We start from the raw sequence: 22800 nt of genomic DNA, 5'->3' as shown, positions 1-22800 counted from the left end.
GTTTATTTTTAGCAATATAGATTAATTTTAATCATGGTTTATATAATTTCCTTTTTATCTTTATCTTTTTCTAATTTTAGAATAAAAAAAAGGTAAAAAGTAAGTTAAACGGAGATTAAAATCAATCTACGTTCGAAGAATTGGGCTACTTTTTTATGCATGTATAATTGAATAGAATTTTATTGTATTTATTGTCTTTGAATCTTGGCACTTTACAAAAATTTGAAAGTAACGGGAAGTGTTGATAAAACTTGCGTAACAGATATAATTTAATATTATAATTAAATATCGGTTGTGATAAATTAGATAATTTTTTTAGAAAAAATATTAGATGAGAATTGAAATATACGTTTTCAATATCTTCGAAAAGTTTGTAAAAAACAATTTTCTAACTTAGGGAGACATGTGTCAAACATTTCCAAACATCAAAAATATCAAAATTGAATATTGTTTTTATATTGTTTATTATTAATCTTTTTAATTATTTTTATTTTTAATTTTATATTTATTTTTATATCTTCATATCTATATTTATAGTTGTTTTACATGTTTCGAAACAACAGAAGATATTTATATATTACATTGAAGTGAAAGGTTTCTAAGAGTCCATATACATTAACTTGTAAATATTTTATGATTTATTCAAATGATTCGTGTCGAGGGAAAAGGAAAGGAAAGTACAGTCTATGCCAGTTTTGAAGGCAATTTTTCAGACGTTTATTTTTTATGTTACAGAAATATTACAAAATATAAAACACTCTAGTTTACATTTATATTTTCAAAATCTTATTTTTCAAAAGCAAAATGGTATGCCAATATTGGTCATCTTCCTTTATTCTATACAATAAAATGGAAAGTTGTAAATTCCTATTTCTCAGGATTCGCGGTTTCGAAACGTTATTTCGGGAAACGAGGTTCCTAAACGAGACTTGTTCGGTCTTACTTCTTCTGCGAAGGAGAAGGGAAAGGGTTCATGCTCACCTGAACCCTTTCGCATATCTCGTCGGGCCGGTCGGTCGTCGCACCAGCCGCGAGGGAGGGAACGGAGGGAATGACATAAAACTCTGAAACGATGTCGGGAGGTAGCGCACTCTACGACAGGACCGAAGTGAGAGAAAGACACGAGAGCGCGGGCGTTGTTGAATTCTTCTCCGCTTTCTCCCTCTGCCGCGCACCACGTCGCGCAACATATCGCGCGACACACGAACACGCGAGTCAACCGAGATTAGTCGACCACCCTCGCGACAACCGGCTTCAGTTCGCGACACGAGACAAAAATCGACCTACGAGGAAGTTATAAAGGAGACCAGTTCTGGTACCAGATCGCGCAGATCAGTCGACTTCACTCAGAAGCGAAAGTCAGAAAAAGAGAAGAAACAGCCGAGCACCTGATCGTCGACCTTATCGCAGGCAAATCAGAAAAAAAAACGGAACGGCAATGTGTGTCCGCACGCTGTTGGGTAACGAGACGAGCGAGTCACTGCTGATCGCGCCGTCAGTCATCGCGGATTCGAAGCGATGCGACAAGCTGTCGCGTACCAAGGAAAAGTACATGAGGCTCTACGAGGAGATGTTGGAAAAGGAGGAGCAGCAACGTCAGGAGCAAGAGCGAGAGGAGAACGCGCTCTTCCTGCCCGACCTGGCCGACGACGTCTTGGCCGCCAGCACCAATCACTACGGCCTGCTGCTGAAGAAGCTGTCCACGTATTACGAGATCGTGCGCCGCTCCAAAGTGTTCAAGTGAGTATAAATCGATCCTTCCCTGCCATTCTGGTTTTTGATTTTATACGAATCCAGTTGGAAAAAGAAGGAAGGCAGGTAGTTTTGTATGAAGATCAGTATCCTTAATTTTTTTAGAAAAATAAGAACAAGGGAAAAATCAGTTCTTTCCGAAAAATACCATAAAAAGCGACTGTAATAACAAGATCTTAATTAAACAATATAAAGTTGTTACTTGTTGAATACTTTGAATATTCGAAGGTTCGAAAGAATTTAAAGGTTTGAAACTTCAAATCTTTGAAGTGAACAAAAGTTCAAAGTTAACTTCGAAGTTTTCAAAGTTCTAAGGTTTGAAGCTTTGAAGTTAGAAGTTTACTTTGAATGTTTGAAGCTTCGAAACTTTACAATATTCCTTCGTAATTGTGTCCTTAATTTTCCGGAAAAATAAAATTGAGGTGAAAAAAACTCGATTTTTTTTCGAAAAGTGCCGAAAAATGTGCCCGGAAATGATAACAACGGATTTTATTGATGAATTTACTCATTAGAACTTTTAAATGTAAAAAAATCTTAGCATCATTGATATAGAGAACGATAAAGTTAATATTATTTTTTTAAACCTGGAAAAATATTGTTTTTCTTTCTTAAAATTTGCGAGAATTTTTTGGGGCTAAGAATACTATTGAATACCGTCAGGTCTCTTTGATTCTGGTGTCTCATCTATTGCGCTTCGCTTTCTTCCACTGCAGGTTCCACGACGGGTTCTGTCTGGAGCCAGCTAGGCGCACCTGATCTCCTGGAGTACGCAATTTGTAACGTAGCTTTCTGACGTAGATTGTTTGCATTTGTTACGCTAAGAGAAGAAAGTTGTTGACTTAACTGAAGTTTTTCAACTCGATTAAATTTCTTCAGTTTAATTTATTTATGTATTTAAGTTAAATACTTGTAGGAATGTAAGTACAAAGAAGCATATTGAATCGAAGAAAATTAATCTATATTGGTGCAAACGGGCCTTACACAAGAAAAATTAAACTTAAATAGATAAATAGATTGAACTGAAGAAATTTGATCGAATTGAAAAAAAAACTTGTCGAGCTAACAACTCTTGTTCTCATTGTAATTCCACAAACAATAGTCTTACGTACCTATATTTGCAAGCATATGGTCTTTAAAGTTTAAACGAGACCTACATACGTTTGTCGCGCGTTTACAAGACCTACTTTCGAAAGGTTCCCACAGCGGAGCTTCATTATCACGTACGGTCTTCACATGCGATTTGCAAGAACTTAGTATACACATTGTCCTCGCGTATATGCGACGTTCGGACTTGCGGATTGAAATCGTTTCACGATAGCCGCCTTCGCGCTCTCGTATCACTTGTTACCCGAGACGTGTGTTGGTAATGAATGCGGACAATATATGTAAGATTGTGCAACATATAGAAATTATCGCCATATTCCTTGGGCACATTCTCTCCGAACACTGGGAAGAAAGTTATTGTAACTTAAAAACTTCGCAAATACAACTTAACTTGACTAAATTCTTGCGGTTCAAGTATTTATGTATTTTTAAATTTCACACACACAATATTTGAAGAAAATTTAAAGGATGATTTTAAATGATAAAAAAAGATTAAAATTAAGAATAATAAAATTGCAATTAAAGATTTGTTTTTCAATTATAAATGTTAAAATATTAAAAAATTGTTTGCTAAAACACGTGAATATTTAAACGTTTATAATTAAAACGGAGCTTTAATCGAATTTTTGTTATGTCTTTTGTCTTTATTGTCTATAACTACTTTTTAAATTTTCCCTCATCTGTTGTTGACCATATTGTACATATACATACACATACACACATACATATATATATATATAAAATATATAAAAATACTTGAATTGAAGGTAGTTTACTTAATTTAACGGATTTAGTCAAGTTAACAACTTTTTTCTCAATGTTGGTAGCATTTATTTCAATATTTTGCGGTAAGCTGCTTGAGAACGTGACATTACCTCTAAATTTATTAAACACACAGTAATGCACCAATACTGCATGAAATTTTAATGAGAAAAAAAAACATCTGGCGTGTATCTCGAAGAGCAAAGGTTCGCTACGATTTGTAGAGCAAAACGCGCGACTCTGATTGGCAGTTAACTTTTTCCACGGCTATCTCTATGCGGAAGAAGGTCAGTCCACAAAATACAAAGTACTTAGAAGTCTTAGAAACGAGATAATCATGAGTAGATATCCTATCGTTTGTTTTTGCAGAAGCTGAAAAAGAGGGAGGGCCTGTGGTCTTCGAGCCTCCTTATGTCTTCATTTCTACTAATGTAGATCAACTCTGACCTCGGTTCGTAGCCAAGTCTTTATCTATATCTAGTTTTTCTCCATTCTCGGGTTGGAGAAAAATAAGAAATAAATGAACCGAGATCAAAGTTAATTTCCATTCCTGAAAATGGGCATTAGCAGTTTTCTGAACAGGAGCAAAAAAAAAGGATCTTAAAGTTGGAAATGTTACACATCGCGCTATCATTATTCTAATAATCGTTTAAACGGATGTTTGACGCGTAAATACATTTTAATGCGATAAAATTTAATTAATTCTGATATCGCAATTAAGAAACGAGATAAGGTAGATCTGAAGGTGATAACACACGAGTATACTTTCCGACTTTTAGTTCTGTCGAAATAGAACGTTAGAGCACTGAAAATCACGTGTGCAGCGATGCAGCAGCACGTGCCTGCGCTCGCTCTTGGAGTACTTCTAAATCGGGAAATTGATTTTCGAGATAATTCATATAGTAACGTCAATCGACGGTAAATTCTGTGATTGGATGATGCAAGCCGAGACTGATGATGCGCAATCAGTTTTGTTTGGTTAGAAATCTTCCGTGTTTCCAGATAAATCTTTCGTACACACACGTATGACGCACCTGTCGTGTATTTCCTTCTCATTCGCGCGACTTATCTTACGTCTTTTCGTCTATATATGATCTATTTCATGATAGCAAAGATCAATTAATGATTCGCATCCAAAAAACTTCTTTATCAATAACGACTGAAGCATTCGCCACTTCGAGACGTGTCTTTATATCTAACTTGACAATCTACACCGCTAGAAAAGATTACTTGATTCAAAGAATGTTATTAATACAATTTAAATAACTTATCGACAAATAGATATTATTTGTTCGTAGAAAATATTAAGTACTTATTTGATATGAAAGTTTTTTTTTATTTACTATACTAATAATATATTTATTTGAATCAAGCAAGAGGAGAAATTATTATAATTGTTTCAATTTTTTAATATTTTTGTATGCTCACATGTCATCTTTATGAGAATTGAACTCTTAAAAATTGATTAACTTTTTTTTATACTCAAAAGAACTTTGACAATTGTTATGTTTTTTATATCTAGCCAAATAAGATGTGTTCTTAAAAAAAGATTAAATTATCTTTGATATGTTACAAAAAATATTGCTATTGTTTCGATTTTATATATATATCTCTTGAAAATCAGTTACAGATATATTTCTATTTTTAGATTTCTGTCTTCGCAAATATATTCGAACAGTGTTACAAATAGCGCATTACTTTCGTCAAGAGTTCCCACTAATATCTCGTGAATAAGTGATTTTCCCCGAGAAGCGTCTTCGCGTTTCCCCCTTTCTTAAACTTCCTATTTTCGAACAAAACAATTCGAGCTCTGACACGCGAGCTTTAAAAAAAAAGTGGAAAAGTTTTATCTCTCTGCAAATTTATTTAATTTGATCAGACAGACGTCATCGATAATATGACGTTCCGATAATTCCGTATAATTCCGCAGGTGTCTTTTCCATTACCGAATAATTGACAGTCCAAGGTATAATTGAGAAAGATTGCGCGATCGAGTAAATTCCCGTGTCGGTCATCTCTGTAATTAGCCCCGGGCGTTAACACTAGACGTCCACAATTAGCCGATTGTTAAGTAATAACTGTGTGTCTATGGCGTGTCTCGCGCGTCGTGAGAGCGTAGGCCGATGACTGCGTCTGACGTAAGTACGCAATCTACGTACGTTCTCTGAAAAAAAAAGAGGGATGCAAATAATGCAGCCTTGTAAAGGACGCGGCGGGACAAACGCAACGTTTGATCTCGAGCTTTTTTCGCGCTCCTCCCCCCCCCCCCCCCCGAGACCAATCTGCTTCGGACCCGTCAATCTTCTTTTTCTTCGTGAACGTTCCGCATTCTCTTAGGATATTTATTTTTCATAAGCGTTTTTTTTTACATCTCACGTTTACAAGAGGTAGACTGACACCTTTATAAATAGCGCTTTTAATAAGACTTTCTTTTTGAACAAAAAAGCGGTTTAGTCCGATGATATTTTAGATTTTATTTTAAATTGTATTTCAATTTCTCAATTTTTAATTGCACACTGTTGTAAAGATACAACAGATTGCTAGTTTGGATATCCTTCTAAATGTCAGTTTTTTTTTCTTCTTTCATATCATTCATCACAGATTTTTTTTTAGGAGGATAAAAAGTGCAGCGGAATTTTTAGAGAAAAAAAAATCTATGATACTTTTTAGGAACTGAGACTTATAACATAATAAATTTTGTCACGTGTATTGTTAATATTTATATAGTCTGATAACATTATGTAAATACTATATGCATAATTTGATGCGAGAACACTATTACATTATTTTTATCACGCAACTTGATTATCCTAATACCTTAATTTATGTTTGTTTTTACCAATGTAGATTGACTTTAAATTACTTCGTGTCTTTTTCTAATTTTTAAAATGAGGAAAAGATAAAAGGTAAATTAGATCAAGATAAAAATTAACCTACGTTGGTAGACATGGACATCGCTAGATTAAATTTCTTGTCGAGAATTCATCACGTTAACCGTATATTATATTGCACTTATATTACATTATCATCTCTTTTTCAGCAATATTGTATTTCATAGGCGTCTCTTTCCGTGCCGTATTTATGAAGGATAGAACGGCACGTTTATAAATAGCACTTTTAATAAGATGTTCCTTTTTCTTTTGTAAAAAAAAACGGATCCAGTCTGGACCGACGATATTTCAGGCGATATCCTTGATGGATCAGACTGTTCTCCATTATATACATATATAAATTATATTTGTTACATATATATAACTTGAAAGAACACAATTATATGACTCTCATTACGTAACGACTGTCGAAATGCAATAATTGAGTAGCAGATTAAATTTTTTGCCGAGACACTTTGTTATGTTAATTATTATATCGCAAATAATTATAAAAAATTGTTTTCTTAAACAGTATTATATTTTATATATAGACGTCTCTTTTCATAATCAATATATTTATAAAAAATAGAAAAACATCTTTATAAATAGCGCTTTTAATTTTATTTTACGGACCTAATGCTGAATCAATGATATTTCAGATCCGCAATAGACCAGGTTGCGTAATTGCAATAATTCTGAATTATATTCCATTACAAAGATAAGTATAATTTGGCGCAGGAACGTAGTTGTATAATTTTTACTGCGTTAATGGCTATCCCAGTGCATTAATTCAGTAGCAGGTTGAATTTTTTTGTCGAGAGAAATTTTCATCATGTTAATCGTTATATCGCAAATTACTATCTTTTTATCAATGCGTGCACTTTTCGCGCGCGAGGCGTCGATAATTTCTTGTTTGCACAAGCATAATGGATGCTAATGGACTTCTTTTCGCACGCTGGAATTGCATATGTGTGCATTCTCGGGGCTGGCAACGCGACTCCAATAAAAAAGATATAATTACAGACTCCAGGCGCCTCGGGCGACCGCAGAGAAACCCGTTCGCAGCACAAAGGCATGGGGGAACGTCTTGTCGGAGATGTTCTTTATTAAGCGATCCAGTCTCGAAGATACAGTTTCGAAATTGATAAATTGTCCCTAATAATTACTTTCGCGAAATTATTAAAGATGGTTCTTTTTAACCGTTGTTAACACAAATCAGCCTGTTAAAAAGAGATTATACGTGCACTGAGAGAAAAATGTTAATTTGACTAAATTTTTTAACTTGATTAAATTTTTTCAGTTCAAGTATTTATGCATTTAACTTAAATACTTGAACTTCAATTTAACTTTTTTTTCTCAGTCTACTCTTCAGAATTGAATAGTAATCAGTTATAAAAAATTGGAAATTATACACAATAAAAAATTTACATAATATACATAATATTTTTTAAGATTAACTTTGAATTCAGTTTTAACACAACTGAGTTTATTCTTCGTTCAACTTTTCAAAATTTTTAACGTAACTAATTTAATTTTATGAGCCATTAACTTGAACTAAATTTAAAAGAAATTAGCTTACTTAGTCCTGCTATTTCTGATCGTATTATATTTATATTTTTAATCTTTCTTTTAAATATTTATATTTTGCGACATGAATTGCATCATGAATTTCATATTATCGTATTGTGAAGATCGTTTCTGCGGATATCGTGTATACGTATGAGTCACCGTGTTTAAAACAAAACCGTGTCAGAATTGTTCCTTGCATTTCTCATGTCTACTACAGATCTAATTAATTATCTGATATTATCGGAATTAGTAATAACTGATAATCGGTGACACACACGGGCGCTACCGTCAAGGATTTCTTTTTATAGAAATATCGTGCTAAGCGACGACGTGCAAACGAGTTTAGGGAGGTCTTCGCGGGCAGAGAGGACACAAACGTTCCACTCGCCAATCGGATGGACGTGTGGTTGGCGATTCGCCAAACTGGACACCTTTCGCACATCTTCAAAAGATGTTCCGCAAGCCGAAGCTTGACCAAACGATTTTTTCTCGTTTTCGCGATGCCCCGTTATGCCGCACAGCCGGCGCTTCCATTAGGAACTAAAGAGTACTTGTTAATTTTATTTCTTTTTACGCGAACTACTCATTTACTTTGATAATCTATTATTTACTTTATTCTTACTCATCTAAAATTAATAATTTATTAAATCTACGTAGCCCAATTTGTGTATCTTGAGCGATGAATTTTTAATGATTAGCAACATTTGCTTTTTCTTTGTATTTGTAAATACTTCTTTGGTTAATTACGTTAACTCTGAAATGTTGCTTGGATGAATTTCCACCCAAGTGCTATTTAAATTCAATGCAGTTTTTGTTATTAAATTTTTTTGACAGTTTAAATTATTAGGATTTTTACAAAATCTGTGCTAATTCAAATTTACTCTTGAAGTTAAAGTTTTAATTTATTCTACCTTGCAGCTTATAAAAAATGTAGTAAGATATTTGAATTATGCAGGTGAAGTTTCACCCAGATGAATAGTGTTAATGTGAGAACAAAGATATGAATAGCACACTCATTAAAATTGATTTAACAGCCATATACCGAGACAAAAAAACGAAATCGTGCAAATCGTTGCGACAGGTCTATTTGGGGCCAAGTTACGGTCCTTGAGATTATAACGTTGTTTAACGGTGACGATCAAACGAAGGGACCGGATGCGTGCAATAGAGATTCGCGCGTATCGCATTGTGTCATTAATAAAATCGCCGAGTACTGATTTTGCACGTATGCCGCCCCGCGATCCGAGCGGCGTGTGTCGTGCGTGCCTTCTCGCACGTTTCCCCGGTGTCGCTTGATAATAGGACACTCGGTTCGCTGCACTTACACGCGAATGCTCGTACACGCATAGGTGCGTCCGGCACGTCAAATTACGGTCGCGTATCCGGACCTGATCCCCCTTTCCCCTTCCCGGATTCTCCCTTTCGCAGATCCTCTGTCACGTGAGAGCGGATGGTATTTTAAATGGGAGAGAGAGAGAGCTTCCTCCTTCATCAAGGAGGTAAAAAAAAGGAAAATAAGAGAAATAGAAAGAAGCTGAGAAATGACTAGAAAAGCCAAAAATCAAATTATATATATTTATTTTATATAAAAAAGGACTATGGGATTACAATTAAAACTCGAAATAGACAAGTGAGAGTACTTCGTGCGCAATTATTTGCATGAGGAAGATTGCCAGTATTAACAATTGCTTGGAAACTAAATATTGGATTATATTAATACTGATGCAAACTGATAAAATGATCTCCTTAGATAATTAGAGAAATAAAAAGCAGTGCTATATAAAATCTACTAAAAATCGAATCTCATCTAATACAAACTTGGTGTACACAGTCGTGCTACATATTGTGTTTTGCGGAACTGCATAAGGTATTTGTATAATCCACAAAAAATGTTACATTGAAACAAAAGACTTGTAGAAATCTTCAGATATATTAACTTGTAAATGTTTGGTACAAATGACTCGCGTTGAGGGTAAAGAAAAGGAAAATGTAGCTTTTTATATCAAATTTTTCAAATGTTTTGATTATGCTGCAAAAACATTATCATAGAATATGAAACAGTGTTATCAAAACTGCTGTCATCTGATAGAAGACATCTTTTGGTTTTACATTATGTTTTCAGAGCTTTATTTTGAGCTTTTCTTTCAGAAATATTATTCAAAGATAAAGTAGTAAAATTCTCCTAAATAAAGCGAAGATCATTTATTGCAATGTAAGAATTTTGAAAAAGTGCAGCATTATGTATATTTACATAAATAAAAAAAAATAAATATACGTATGTGCGGCTAAATCATTGAGATTTCCTATAACTGTATTGCAGGGAGAGAGAAAGAGAGAAACAGAACGGGAAGAAATGAAATAAAATTGTCTTCCTGAAAGATTGCAAGATATACTGAATACACACACATCATTGCATAAATTTGCACAATCTGCAAACAAATCTCAATCACCAATCACATCTCTATATCGTTAAGAGATCTGTCTCGAAACGCTCATTCGTATTGTTCGCTTATCATGCATGACCGACGCAGAAATGAAGTCTAAGTGACAAAGGTCTCCGGGACTTGCTGGGGTGAACGTGACCGCAGAATGCGCTCGGTGGGCAAAAATTTTCGCCTCGCGTCGCCCCTCTGTTCTCTATTCGCGTGTCGAAATTTTAACTCTATAAACGCGAGGAGAGACGGCCGCAAGATATTCACATGGACAAGCGCGATTTGTCCGATGGTCTCTGGCTGACCTCGTGGCAGATTAAACGCGACGGCTTCAAGGGGATCGGCGATCAATACGATCACGCGCGTATTGTCACAGATGTTTCTTATCGTATCAATCGAGAGAGAAGCTTCGCGCTACGCGCGCTTATTGCCAGGATAAGTTGCTCTCGCACTCGGCGCGGGCCCCGCAGCGAAGAGAAGCCTACCCCTCGTGATTTTACTGGCGAACAACGAAATTAGTTCAAGGATGAAGCGCGCCTGCATTCGCGACGATTTCTCTTATCTGGTTTAATGGAAAAGAAGTAATTTGCCTTCGCGCGTTTATTGCCGCGCGCAATATTGACGCTATTGCGCAAATCACACGCCGGCGATGATTATACAAATTTTATTTATTACTTTATGCTACGGACACGTAGCATTATCGAGGCTCCCTACGAGGGCCACCCGATATTTTGCAAATGCTCCCCGTTGATCTCCGTTGAAATAAAAGTAAAAACTTTTGTGCCGCCGCGCAGAAAAAAAACTGACCCAAAATTTAAATATATGTATCGGTTGACTGATATATTTTAGATATCTAGATATCAAAAGGTTATTAAATATAATATCTCAAATAATAATACTCAGTGTAATCTAGTTGCTAAGCAACCGATATAAACACGAAACAATATTTTCGCAATATGATTGTTATTATCGAGAAGCGTATTACATGCATTATATTTTGATATATTTCACTTTGTTTAATTGTTGTTACAAATAATAGTGTTTTTGTAGATAAAAACGAGGATTGCCGGAAAGTAAGCAAAAAGGTTTCTTTATAATACTCGTTATATGTATATATATTACTTTTAATGGGTTTCTTTTTTCATCACATCACACCATGTTATTACACTTATTTACTGTACTTTTGAATATTTCCCTGAAAATGTTTGAACTTGTATTTAAAGATTTTTTAGTGTGGTTGTAATGGTAATATTTTTAATGATAATTCTACGTTTTTAATGATTATTAATTTGTTTACATTGTTATAATTTTTTTCGATGATTGGTCACAGATAAATTGTTAAGTAAAAGCTTTGTAATTATAAAAACAAGTATTCGCAATAATTATATCTTAAAATCATTTTACATTTTTAACGCGAATACACGGAATATTCCGTCCGGAAATATCTTAACATTGTACATTGCGACGTGAGAGCAAAGGCATACAATTATTTGTTTGTTGTTGTCAGGTTGAACAAGCAGAGACGATTAAGACTGTCTCGTGAGCGATAATTTCGTTCCTTGTCATGCTAAACTGCACTTGGTTGTATCTGGATTATGCCATGTTATAATTCTTGCAGAGAGACAAGTAGTTGACCAGACAACATGATATTTAAAATCGTGATATAAGGCCAAATCACACTAGCGATTGCCTGCTATAGCGTAAACGTTAGCTGTAAAATTGTAAGGCGCAGTTGTACGTTCATTTTCGGCAATGTAATTTTAATCTTTAATATCGGTTTTTCTTATTTTTAGAATTAGAAAAAGATAAAATGGAAATTAAACTAAGATTAAAGCTAATTTGTGTGTTTGTGTGTGTGTATATTAGCAGAAACACAACTGCGCCTTACGACTATGTTTATGCTGTTGTAAAACGCTATTTACATCCCGAATAATGTTAATTATAAGAACATTACTTTCCGGACCTAATACAGTTTTCTTTTCTTATAAAATATAAAAGGTTTGAATTTTTAACGGAAGTGCACGTTTGCGTTTCTTGCGACATATTGCAAAAAGAAAAACATCAACCCCTCGGGATGTTCAACCAGTCATTCTTCATGAACCAAGACACTTCGGAGAATTTTGAGAAGGGATCACGCACGCACGTGCATATATGCATATACATATATACATAAAAAAATTATTCTTTTTTCATCATCTTTAATATGCAGACAGCATGCATTTTATCCCAGCGGGAAGCGCCTGATGAAATTTAATAACGAGCTGTCCAGCTTCTCAAGTTGTCTTTTTAACATTCGCGCCGTATATATTCGCGCGAGATATAAATGATAATTATAATATGCTCAATGTTTTATAACTCGCTCATGTAAATGTCATAACTCGTTCGGTTAAAAAATCTATAATAATATTAAATATAAATATATATAATTATATATAAAATGTGTCCATAAGTTTTATGTCTCTTATCTCTGTATAATCTTTATTTATATATACTAAAAAAATAACAATTGAAGATTTTGATGCAAAATAATTTTCATAATGTTTTCTTTTTAAATAAAATTTAAGAAAATGAAAAAAATTATCCATATATAATTATATATAATGTATACATAGAATATTATATAATACCGTTTTTGTAAACTTAATTTTGTAAAGAAAAATAATGTAAAAGTTATTTTTCTAATTATTTTATTAATTATTCGTCTTATTTTTCCTGTAGATACAGAGATTATATTATACGCAAAAAAGTTAATTTTGTGAAAAAACAGAGTTTGGTTACAAAATTCTATGTTTAGTCAAAATAAAGAACAAAATGTATTACGTAATAGAATATGCAAATGTATATGCATATACATGATCTCTTCAGTATACAGACTACAGTATTAAAAATTGTAAATATAACGTAACCTGTAGATTAGCAATAGAACATTTAAGTATTTAATATTCTTAAAATGGTTCACTATCTCTTTATTTTCAATACCTTGATGTTACATTAGACTGATAATAATAAATTTATATCTATATCTCATTCAAATCAAACATAAAATTTTTGCATGTGAAACATTGCATTGTATATTATCTCGTTATTATATGTATATATGATGCAATATTTTTTGCATGTGAAATCCTTTAGAATGAAATGCAAACGAAACCACTTATGAGTGTCAATCAAGATTGCTTATATTGGCAATGAAGAAGCGGCGTATTCTCAGTCTTGCTGGATTTGTTTGACTTTGACGTCATGTCACGGCACATGCATAAATCAGCGCTAATTGAGTCACGCCGTCGGATTATCTAACAGAGTAGTTGCACGTGACGAAAATCGAACCGGTCGTTGATACGCAGTCGCGTCACACGTAAGAATCTATAGTTCAAGAGTACCCTGCGAATTACGTAATTACTAAAAAATGCGGCAGTTTTCTTGCTCGGCGATATCACGCGTATTTCATAAAAATTAGATTTATCAATGAATTTTCTAGCGGTGTTAAAAGTGCACGAGGAGAAACGTCAATTCGATATCTGACGTCAATCTAAATTGTGATGATAGAACTTTATATCCCTACCCTAAAGAGCTAATTCCGAAATGTTCTTTATAAGTGTATTATTTTTTATGAATATAATTTTTCAACATTTTTATATTTTGTTTGCAATTAAATTATTTAAAACTCTCTATCCATAAGATTTAGTGCTATTTTAGAAAATTATATTTTAGGACTGAAAGGAACAATGGAAAGGTAAAAAATTTTGAAAAAATTAAAAAATGCTTACATATTAATTAGAAGCTTATTCTAAAAGTTTAAGTTTTTAGATCATGTGAAATGTGTATGAATGTTTTTAAAAATATGTAATTGTTGTTTTTCAGGATCCTCTTCTACACGACGCAACCCGCACACATAATCACAATCGCTGCAGTCTTATTCGTTACGTCAGTCCTGCTTCCAGTCAAGGGAAGGATGCAGGCTCCTTCTTATTCGCGAATGATGTCCTTCATTTATCTCGCATCTTTTGTCATACATTTCGGTGCTCAAATTTGGATGACATTCGTATCAGGTATGTCTCTATGTGTATAATATTAAAAGATAATTAAGAAATATTTGATATTTAATAAAATAGGGTGCAAGAAAATAATCTCTCTTGATTTGTTCTCTGATAAATTAAAATTTTTTTTTAAATTTAAATTGACCTCTGAAACAACATACGATTTATTTACAGGTCTGTCTTTGTACTTTGCACTGCCACGACATGCATTTAGCGAAGTGCAACGCGTCCTATTTCCAAGATATTTCACGATTAACGCGTGTCTGAGTCTCATCACGTTGCTCATATTTGTCAAACAGCATCCGACGTATACATGGGACACCGAAATTACTGTTCAGGTACGTACAGATAATGCGCTAATAAAAAATTTGCCATATTTGATATAAAAAATAATTAACATATATATAATTTTTTCTAAAACTTAATTTTTATATTTGATAGATATGAATTAAAAAAGAACAATTTATAATATAAATTCCCATAGAAGTAAAAGTGAAATTCTTGTATATTGCGCAGGTTGGTGCGATATCCGGAGCCTTTTTCTTGGAGTTGCTGATACGTCTCTACCTAACACCGCCGCTTCTTCAGTTGATCGTACAGAAAAATAACTTCGAGCGCGCAGTGGGCGTCGGTAACGAGATAGGCCGTCACAATCCCGGACCGCTCAAAAATTGTACGCACTACTTAAAGATACACCGAGCGTTCCGCCGAGTGCACGTGTGCATAGCCATGGGAAACATGCTGACTATGGCGTGTACGGTACTTCATCTCTATTACATAGCGAGCAAATTGTGCGCTCTGTAAGAACAATTAGTATTTGATCATAAAATTTATATACAGGGTGATGCCTAAGTACAAAATATCTTCGTTTATTTTTGAAAGAAATGGTCTTATAAACGTACCGTAAATTACACTTTGTTTTCAAAATACTAAAGTGTCAAAGTTGAAAGAAAGATGAAAATTTCGAAAATGTGAAAAACAGCTATATTTTATTCAAATTTAGTATGCGCACATCTAGCATTAAGGATTATTTTCCGGTGTGAGGTAAAACATTTTTAGATTCATTTTTTACACATTGTTAGCATACCTTATAATAATTTTGAAAACAAAGTAGTTTTATTAGAATCTTCTTAAACAAGCTTAATAGAATATTCTCTATTTCCTGTACTTACTTAGGAGTCACCCTATATGTGCTTTCGCGTTCAAGGGCTCAAAAGTTTTTGAAAAAATATAGAATCTAGAAAATAATTTTGAGAAGAGCATTTTAGTAGTAACGCGTTAGTACGTGTCTCGTATGGTGGTAGCAAAAATTCAAATGCACCGAAATATTCAGATCTAAGGGTGCAAGATATGATTTTCCTGCCATTAAAATTACTTGCAAAAGACTGTATAATGAGTCTTTCAGTACAGTTGCCTTGAATTTCAAACCTCGACGAATAGAGGAAGAAATATCGAAGTATATTAGTGTACCTTGTAATCTGAACTTACTCTATGTTAAAATAGAATGAGTATTCAGATCATAAACATTATTTGCATGATGTAAGTCACGCTGTGACTTATTCTCAGAGAAGCCAGTAGCCAATTCAAAGGAGAATCAAGCCGAGGTAAAAGTAACCACTTCTCACAAATATGATCTGCTTACAATTCGTCAGTAGTGCTGTATAAATTATTGCTGAAAGTAGTGCGAAGCGCGTGCATGTAATTTGTGAGAATGTCTAGAGATTTGAGTGGTCATTTATTTATTCGTCGGCCTAAAACGGCCGATGCTTCTATGTAAATAATATATATCTCATAAATCGAAAAATATATCGATTCGTTTGTATTTGTATAACTCGTAAGGTATATAAAACATTTTTATATCCGTATATTTTATAAGTTTTAAACATAGATTTTTATTAAGATATATTTCTTTTATATATCGGCGTGAGAACAATTACTCTTATTAAAAAATGTATTGACAATTGGATCAAAGTATCCTGTCTACGATGGAAAATCGTGGCTCACTTATAATGATAGATATTAAAAATTTTCATATCGAATTGCTTTGTGATTTTAAGATCGCTGTTGTTATATTGGATGCAATAAAAATATATCTACTCTGTATCAGAGCTAATGATATTTATTGAGATTGCACACTAAAAAAGGATGGTATAGATATAAATGTAGCTACGATATCAAAATGAAGGAATGAATTTAGCACGATTATTTTGTACTAATTAAATGAATTACGGACACATACACGCATATAGAGCTCATTGCTGTAAATAACTGCATTTCGTTCATATTTAATATTTGTAAATCATACGATATCTCACATAACAATATACGAGTATATATTATTTTCTTGTGACTTTTACTTTGTGAGTTTTACTAATTACTGATACCTCCCATAAATATCAACTTTAATATTTGCGTAATACATATAAAACCATGTCAATGAAATGTTATATGACATAAATTAAATTGCGAATTTAATATTCTTATCAATGACAGTATAATCATAGAGTATACTGATATATGGTATATTCTTTCCGAATTATTGTGTAATATATTTATATCTTCATATATCAAAAATTTTTACGTCTATGTAAAAATTTGTACATTACATACTAAAAATGTCGATCACACGAGCATATTTTATGAACTAATTAATGTTTAAAATTAATGTTTACAATTTAAAATTTCAATCCGATTGCTATAATGATAATCATAAAATTATTTCCTTGTCTGTATCTAACACGATTTAAGAATGATACTTAAAATTATTGATGCTTAATTAATATAATTTATATATCTATAATCTTAAAAAATAATACTATAAAACAATCTTGAGATCCCTAATACTATTAATTTTAGAATATTTCTATGAACATATGTACAATACAAAATATACTAAAAAAAATGTTTTATAATTATTGTTTCCAGGATAAGATACACATGTGTCTCTTATATTGATGATAAAAAAAAAGTATCTTACTCCAGGAGCATCTATTTGAATTTCTAGTCCCGAATATCGAGATAAAACAAATGTATTTTGAAGACATTTATACTCGAAGAATCTCGGCCGCTTTGTTGTAACAAATGGCTATCCAATCGGGCTGCGTGGCACCCCACTGAATTTGATTGACTTCGCCTTCCGCGGCGGTATAAGCGAGAATAGGATCTTCTATGGCTCTTGGCATTTGTTGTATGTCCCAGATTAAAGCCTGATGGTCGTCTCCCGCTGTGCAAATGTGGCAGGACGAATGCGGGGCCCAAGCTATCCCATTAACACTAGCTCTGTAATAAAACAAAATTAATCAAAGAAATTCACTATAAAGTAAATTAATATAACAAATTAACAAATAAAAATTTCTTATACGTTGTACATAAAAAATAAAAATTTTATGAGTTTTAGTAAAATTTTCCTAAAATTTCGATTATATTTTGTTAAATTTTATATTTATTCACTATCTGGCACATCCATAATTCAAATATTAATATAGTAAAAAATATCAAAAGAATTTACGGATTCTCGCGAGGTTCCCTTGTCAGAGTATTGTAAAAATTCATTATTTTTCGCAATGGTCAGCCTATTGCAGAAATTATTTTTTACAATCCTCTGTGTATTGTAAAAATTCAATAATTATTTTCCGCAATGGTTAGCCTATTGCAGAAATTATTTTTTACAATCCTCTGTGTATTGTAAAAATTCAATAATTATTTTTCGCAATGGTCAGCCTATTGCAGAAATTATTTTTTACAATCCTCTGTGTATTGTAAAAATTCGACATTTTCTGCAATTGTCAGCCTATTGCAAAAATTAATTTTTACAACACTCTGTGTATTGTGAAAATTCGATATTTTCTGCAATTGTCAGCCTATTGCAGAAATTAATTTTTACAATGCTCTGTGTATTGTAAAAATTCGATATTTTATGCAATTGTCAGCCTATTGCAGAAAATAATTTTTACAATGCTCTGTGTATTGTAAAAATTCGATATTTTATGCAATTGTCAGCCTATTGCAGAAAATAATTTTTACAATGCTCTGTGTATTGTAAAAATTCGATATTTTCTGCAATTGTCAGCCTATTGCAGAAAATAATTTTTACAATGCTCTGTGTATTGTAAAAATTCGATATTTTCTGCAATTGTCAGACTATTGCATTAATTATTTTTTACAACACTCTGTGTATTGTAAAAATTCGATATTTTCTGCAATTGTCAGCCTATTGCAGAAAATAATTTTTACAATGCTCTGTGTATTGTAAAAATTCGATATTTTCTGCAATTGTCAGCCTATTGCAGAAAATAATTTTTACAATGCTCTGTGTATTGTAAAAATTCGATATTTTCTGCAATTGTCAGCCTATTGCAGAAAATAATTTTTACAATGCTCTGTGTATTGTAAAAATTCGGTATTTTCTGCAATTGTCAGCCTATTGCATTAATTATTTTTTACAACACTCTGTGTATTGTAAAAATTCGATATTTTCTGCAATTGTCAGCCTATTGCAGAAAATAATTTTTACAATGCTCTGTGTATTGTAAAAATTCGATATTTTCTGCAATTGTCAGCCTATTGCAGAAAATAATTTTTACAATGCTCTGTGTATTGTAAAAATTCGATATTTTCTGCAATTGTCAGCCTATTGCAGAAAATAATTTTTACAATGCTCTGTGTATTGTAAAAATTCGATATTTTCTGCAATTGTCAGCCTATTACAGAAAATAATTTTTACAATGCTCTGTGTATTGTAAAAATTCGATATTTTCTGCAATTGTCAGCCTATTGCAGAAAATAATTTTTACAATGCTCTGTGTATTGTAAAAATTCGATATTTTCTGCAATTGTCAGCCTATTGCAGAAAATAATTTTTACAATGCTCTGTGTATTGTAAAAATTCGATATTTTCTGCAATTGTCAGACTATTGCATTAATTATTTTTTACAACACTCTGTGTATTGTAAAAATTCGATATTTTCTGCAATTGTCAACCTATTGCAGAAAATAATTTTTACAATGCTCTGTGTATTGTAAAAATTCGATATTTTATGCAATTGTCAGCCTATTGCAGAAAATAATTTTTACAATGCTCTGTGTATTGTAAAAATTCGATATTTTCTGCAATTGTCAGCCTATTGCAGAAAATAATTTTTACAATGCTCTGTGTATTGTAAAAATTCGATATTTTCTGCAATTGTCAGCCTATTGCAGAAAATAATTTTTACAATGCTCTGTGTATTGTAAAAATTCGATATTTTATGCAATTGTCAGCCTATTGCAGAAAATAATTTTTACAATGCTCTGTGTATTGTAAAAATTCGATATTTTCTGCAATTGTCAGCCTATTGCAGAAAATAATTTTTACAATGCTCTGTGTATTGTAAAAATTCGATATTTTCTGCAATTGTCAGCCTATTGCAGAAAATAATTTTTACAATGCTCTGTGTATTGTAAAAATTCGATATTTTCTGCAATTGTCAGACTATTGCATTAATTATTTTTTACAACACTCTGTGTATTGTAAAAATTCGATATTTTCTGCAATTGTCAGCCTATTGCAGAAATTAATTTTTACAACACTCTGTGTATTGTAAAAATTCATCACGATTGCGGAAAATGATGAATTATATTAGTAAACAGTAATGTTAAATAGTCACATACGTTTATATAATTGCGTTATACAATTAAATTGTCAGACATCTGGGCGCATGACAGTACTTGTCAATATGTCAAACGCTTTTAGTTTGGCTATCTCCGAATTGGTCACGAGAACGTTTATATGCCATATCACGAGACACAGTAGTTTCATATATTCATTTGGTGCAAACCACTACCATGTCTCATGACATAGCATAAAAATATTGCTTGTGGCCAATTCAGAAACAGCGTGACCCAAACTAAAAGCATTTGACATATTAACAAGTACCATCATACACCTGGATGTCTGACAATTTAATTGTAATTTGAATTGCGAATATTGCCATATAATATATAATACACTGATGACTTAATATGAAATCGAAACATATGTGACTATTTAACGTTTATTGTTTACTAATATAATTTATTCGCACTTACATCTAGCATTGGCTAAATGCTGCTTTTAACGTTTAATTTTAAAAAAATCAACGAACTTTGTAATTTTAGTATGTTAACTTGTATTATTAAATTATTTTATATTGATACCTGTGATTGTTCAATCTCGCGACTGGCGTGCATGGCACACGAACGTCTAGAATGATGACTTCGCATGCGTCCATTGCCACAGTGGCGAGGTAATTGGGATCTTGCTTGTTCCATGCCAATCGCAATAGTGGCGTGTGTTGCGGGTCCTCGTAAATTATGGTCGAGTGCTCCAAATGTCGTAGATCGAACATCCTCACGGATCCGTCGGCTCCGACAGAGGCGAACATATCACGACCGCCGCCGGCGCGGCTGAAGGCGATGTCGTATACTTCCTTGTCGTGTGCGATAAGCTGCGTCTTCACATGACCAGTGACCATGTTTACTCTGCCAAGAACATGCCCAGTCTCTAGTCCCCAGATTGTGCAGGTAGTGTCTATGCTGGAAGTGCCAATTAAATTCGGATCCACCTCATTCCAGTCGAAAGACGTGAGCGGTGCGCAAAAGTCCGAGTTCTTGTTATTGTTCAAGACACATTCTAGACGCGTCTCAGGTTCCGCCGCACGCCACACCCTCAGATAATCGCCGGACGTAGCAAGAAGATCGGGAAATTGACCTAAAAAGGATTCATTTATTCGATTATGCTGATTGACAAAAAGATTTTTGCTCAAATAACACTAATCAGAGAATAGGTGTTTCTTATAATCAAATTTGGAAAAAATCTTTCAACTTGCCTTTGCTGTCTGGTATCCACATGATTTTTGTAGTTGGATAAGGATGATCAAATGTACTTTTGGCAGTGAATTCGGATGTCTCTTCGTCCAGTGAAACAATCTGCACTTTATTGTTGTACTCTTCTACGAAGCTTCCCAGCGCCAGACGAAATCTTTTGTCGGGTCTCACTGACCAGTTCATACTGTACAGTGGCCATGGTGCTTCGTACTTGTAGATTTCCTTACGCTTTGGTGGTACGGTATGCATAGCCATGTTTGGCCACAATTTGCAATGGGTATAGCAGCTTAGCTTTTCGTTCTAAGCTCTAAATTGAAACTTTGTTTTTCAACAAAAAGCGTTTCTCTAAGTTTTAAAGTTGTGTTGCTAGTACAGTCTCTGCAAAAATAAGAAATTACAAATGTATTAATATTTATATAACTTTACACTTTCATATAAAAATGAATACTAAAACTATACAGAGGTTCTCATTTTAGAATGGGTGCGTCAGTCCCTAGGGATTGACATTGAACTTTTTGTTTGTATTAATCTTAACTATAAAGTTTTAAAGCTTAAAACATATTATGCCCCAAATAACCAATTAATATTATCAATTTAATAGATATAATTGGAGAGATCTTAGACTTTTTTGTATAAAAAAATAAAAATAAAATAAACTAGGCTTTCAGCAAAAAATTAAAGGATCAGTATATTTACTGTAGATCGCCGCTTGTGTTCGGCTTTTGTTACATCGAAGATAATTAAACGTTAATTTAACAACTCTAAAAACATTTCCAATAAAAATAAATAATTATTATATTTTATAGCAAAATAATATTTTTTTACAAAGAATAAAATTAACAGAAAATTTAGGTAATAAGTTAAAATATTAATGAGATCAATGAGAAAATTTGTTCACTAACCTGAAAACTATATGTTATAAAAAAGCGTGAAGAGTAATCCGACTCCTTAGAACTTAAATTTCTGTAACTGTCATATCGCTGAAGAAAATAAGATCGTCCAGACTGAATGACATAAATATCCACGTGTATGTGTGTGTCATACACAGCGTCTACAGTAAAAGCCGCAGAAGCCAAACGTAGAAGCTTGGAAACCACCGGAAATGTGGTTGATAATCCAAATATAAAAACACTTCCTTTTGGAAATCGAATACAAATACGACTATGAAACTTTCTGATTTCTTACAGAATTAGTCGCAACTTTCTCTACTTATGAAAAATGTAGCGAATTCCATACATAATAACATAACGTTCCATTGTACATGGTAAACACTACAATTGTGTGCACTCCATAGAATATACAGTTTCATAGAACGAGTATCCACTATACAAATAAGATTGGACAATTTTCTTTTAATGAGTTTCAGAACGCCTTCGAAGCAGGCAGATGCAGAGGCGGCACAAATCTTATATTTTGTGAGTTTCGGAACGC

At 33.0% G+C, this 22800-nt stretch overlaps 2 protein-coding genes and 1 long non-coding RNA gene across 3 annotated transcripts; 2 read left to right on the top strand and 1 right to left on the bottom strand.

The window, feature by feature from the left end:
- The first annotated feature begins 29 nt into the window (after positions 1–29).
- On the top strand, positions 30–16865 carry LOC105830523 (transmembrane protein 205). The gene is made up of 4 exons (XM_012669891.3): positions 30–1740; positions 14351–14538; positions 14701–14864; positions 15043–16865. Exons 1-4 carry the CDS (start codon positions 1439–1441, stop codon positions 15328–15330), a joined length of 942 nt encoding a protein of 313 aa, XP_012525345.1. The 5' UTR covers positions 30–1438; the 3' UTR covers positions 15331–16865.
- LOC118646504 lies at positions 2524–11302 on the top strand. Its single transcript, XR_004964066.1, has 2 exons — positions 2524–3905; positions 3988–11302. It is a non-coding gene; the product is annotated as an uncharacterized LOC118646504 (long non-coding RNA).
- Positions 16630–22674, bottom strand: LOC105832807 (DDB1- and CUL4-associated factor 7). The gene is made up of 4 exons (XM_028195189.2): positions 22272–22674; positions 21372–21747; positions 20701–21253; positions 16630–17805 (listed from the first exon to the last, which is right to left on the bottom strand). Exons 2-4 carry the CDS (start codon positions 21622–21624, stop codon positions 17571–17573), a joined length of 1041 nt encoding a protein of 346 aa, XP_028050990.1. The 5' UTR covers positions 21625–21747; positions 22272–22674; the 3' UTR covers positions 16630–17570.
- Between the last annotated feature and the right edge of the window lie 126 nt (positions 22675–22800).

This window comes from Monomorium pharaonis, chromosome 7 (assembly GCF_013373865.1).
Source record: "Monomorium pharaonis isolate MP-MQ-018 chromosome 7, ASM1337386v2, whole genome shotgun sequence".
Classification (NCBI taxonomy): domain Eukaryota; kingdom Metazoa; phylum Arthropoda; class Insecta; order Hymenoptera; family Formicidae; genus Monomorium; species Monomorium pharaonis.
Note: the sequence above shows the minus strand (reverse complement) of the source record. Positions and strands in the feature narration are given on the sequence as shown.

What these genes read in the sequence shown, in the direction of transcription:
- LOC105832807 (XM_028195189.2), bottom strand. Translation starts at nt 21,624, where the DNA reads ATGGCTATGCATACCGTACCACCAAAGCGTAAGGAAATCTACAAGTAC. An exon ending in GTGGATACCAGACAGCAAAG is followed by an intron (nt 21,254 to 21,371) that starts GCAAGTTGAAAG and finishes AATCCTTTTTAG; the next exon opens with GTCAATTTCCCGATCTTCTT. An exon ending in GCGAGATTGAACAATCACAG is followed by an intron (nt 17,806 to 20,700) that starts GTATCAATATAA and finishes GTTTTATTACAG; the next exon opens with AGCTAGTGTTAATGGGATAG.
- LOC105830523 (XM_012669891.3), top strand. Translation starts at nt 1,439, where the DNA reads ATGTGTGTCCGCACGCTGTTGGGTAACGAGACGAGCGAGTCACTGCTG. An exon ending in TTGGATGACATTCGTATCAG is followed by an intron (nt 14,539 to 14,700) that starts GTATGTCTCTAT and finishes ATTTATTTACAG; the next exon opens with GTCTGTCTTTGTACTTTGCA. An exon ending in ACACCGAAATTACTGTTCAG is followed by an intron (nt 14,865 to 15,042) that starts GTACGTACAGAT and finishes TATATTGCGCAG; the next exon opens with GTTGGTGCGATATCCGGAGC.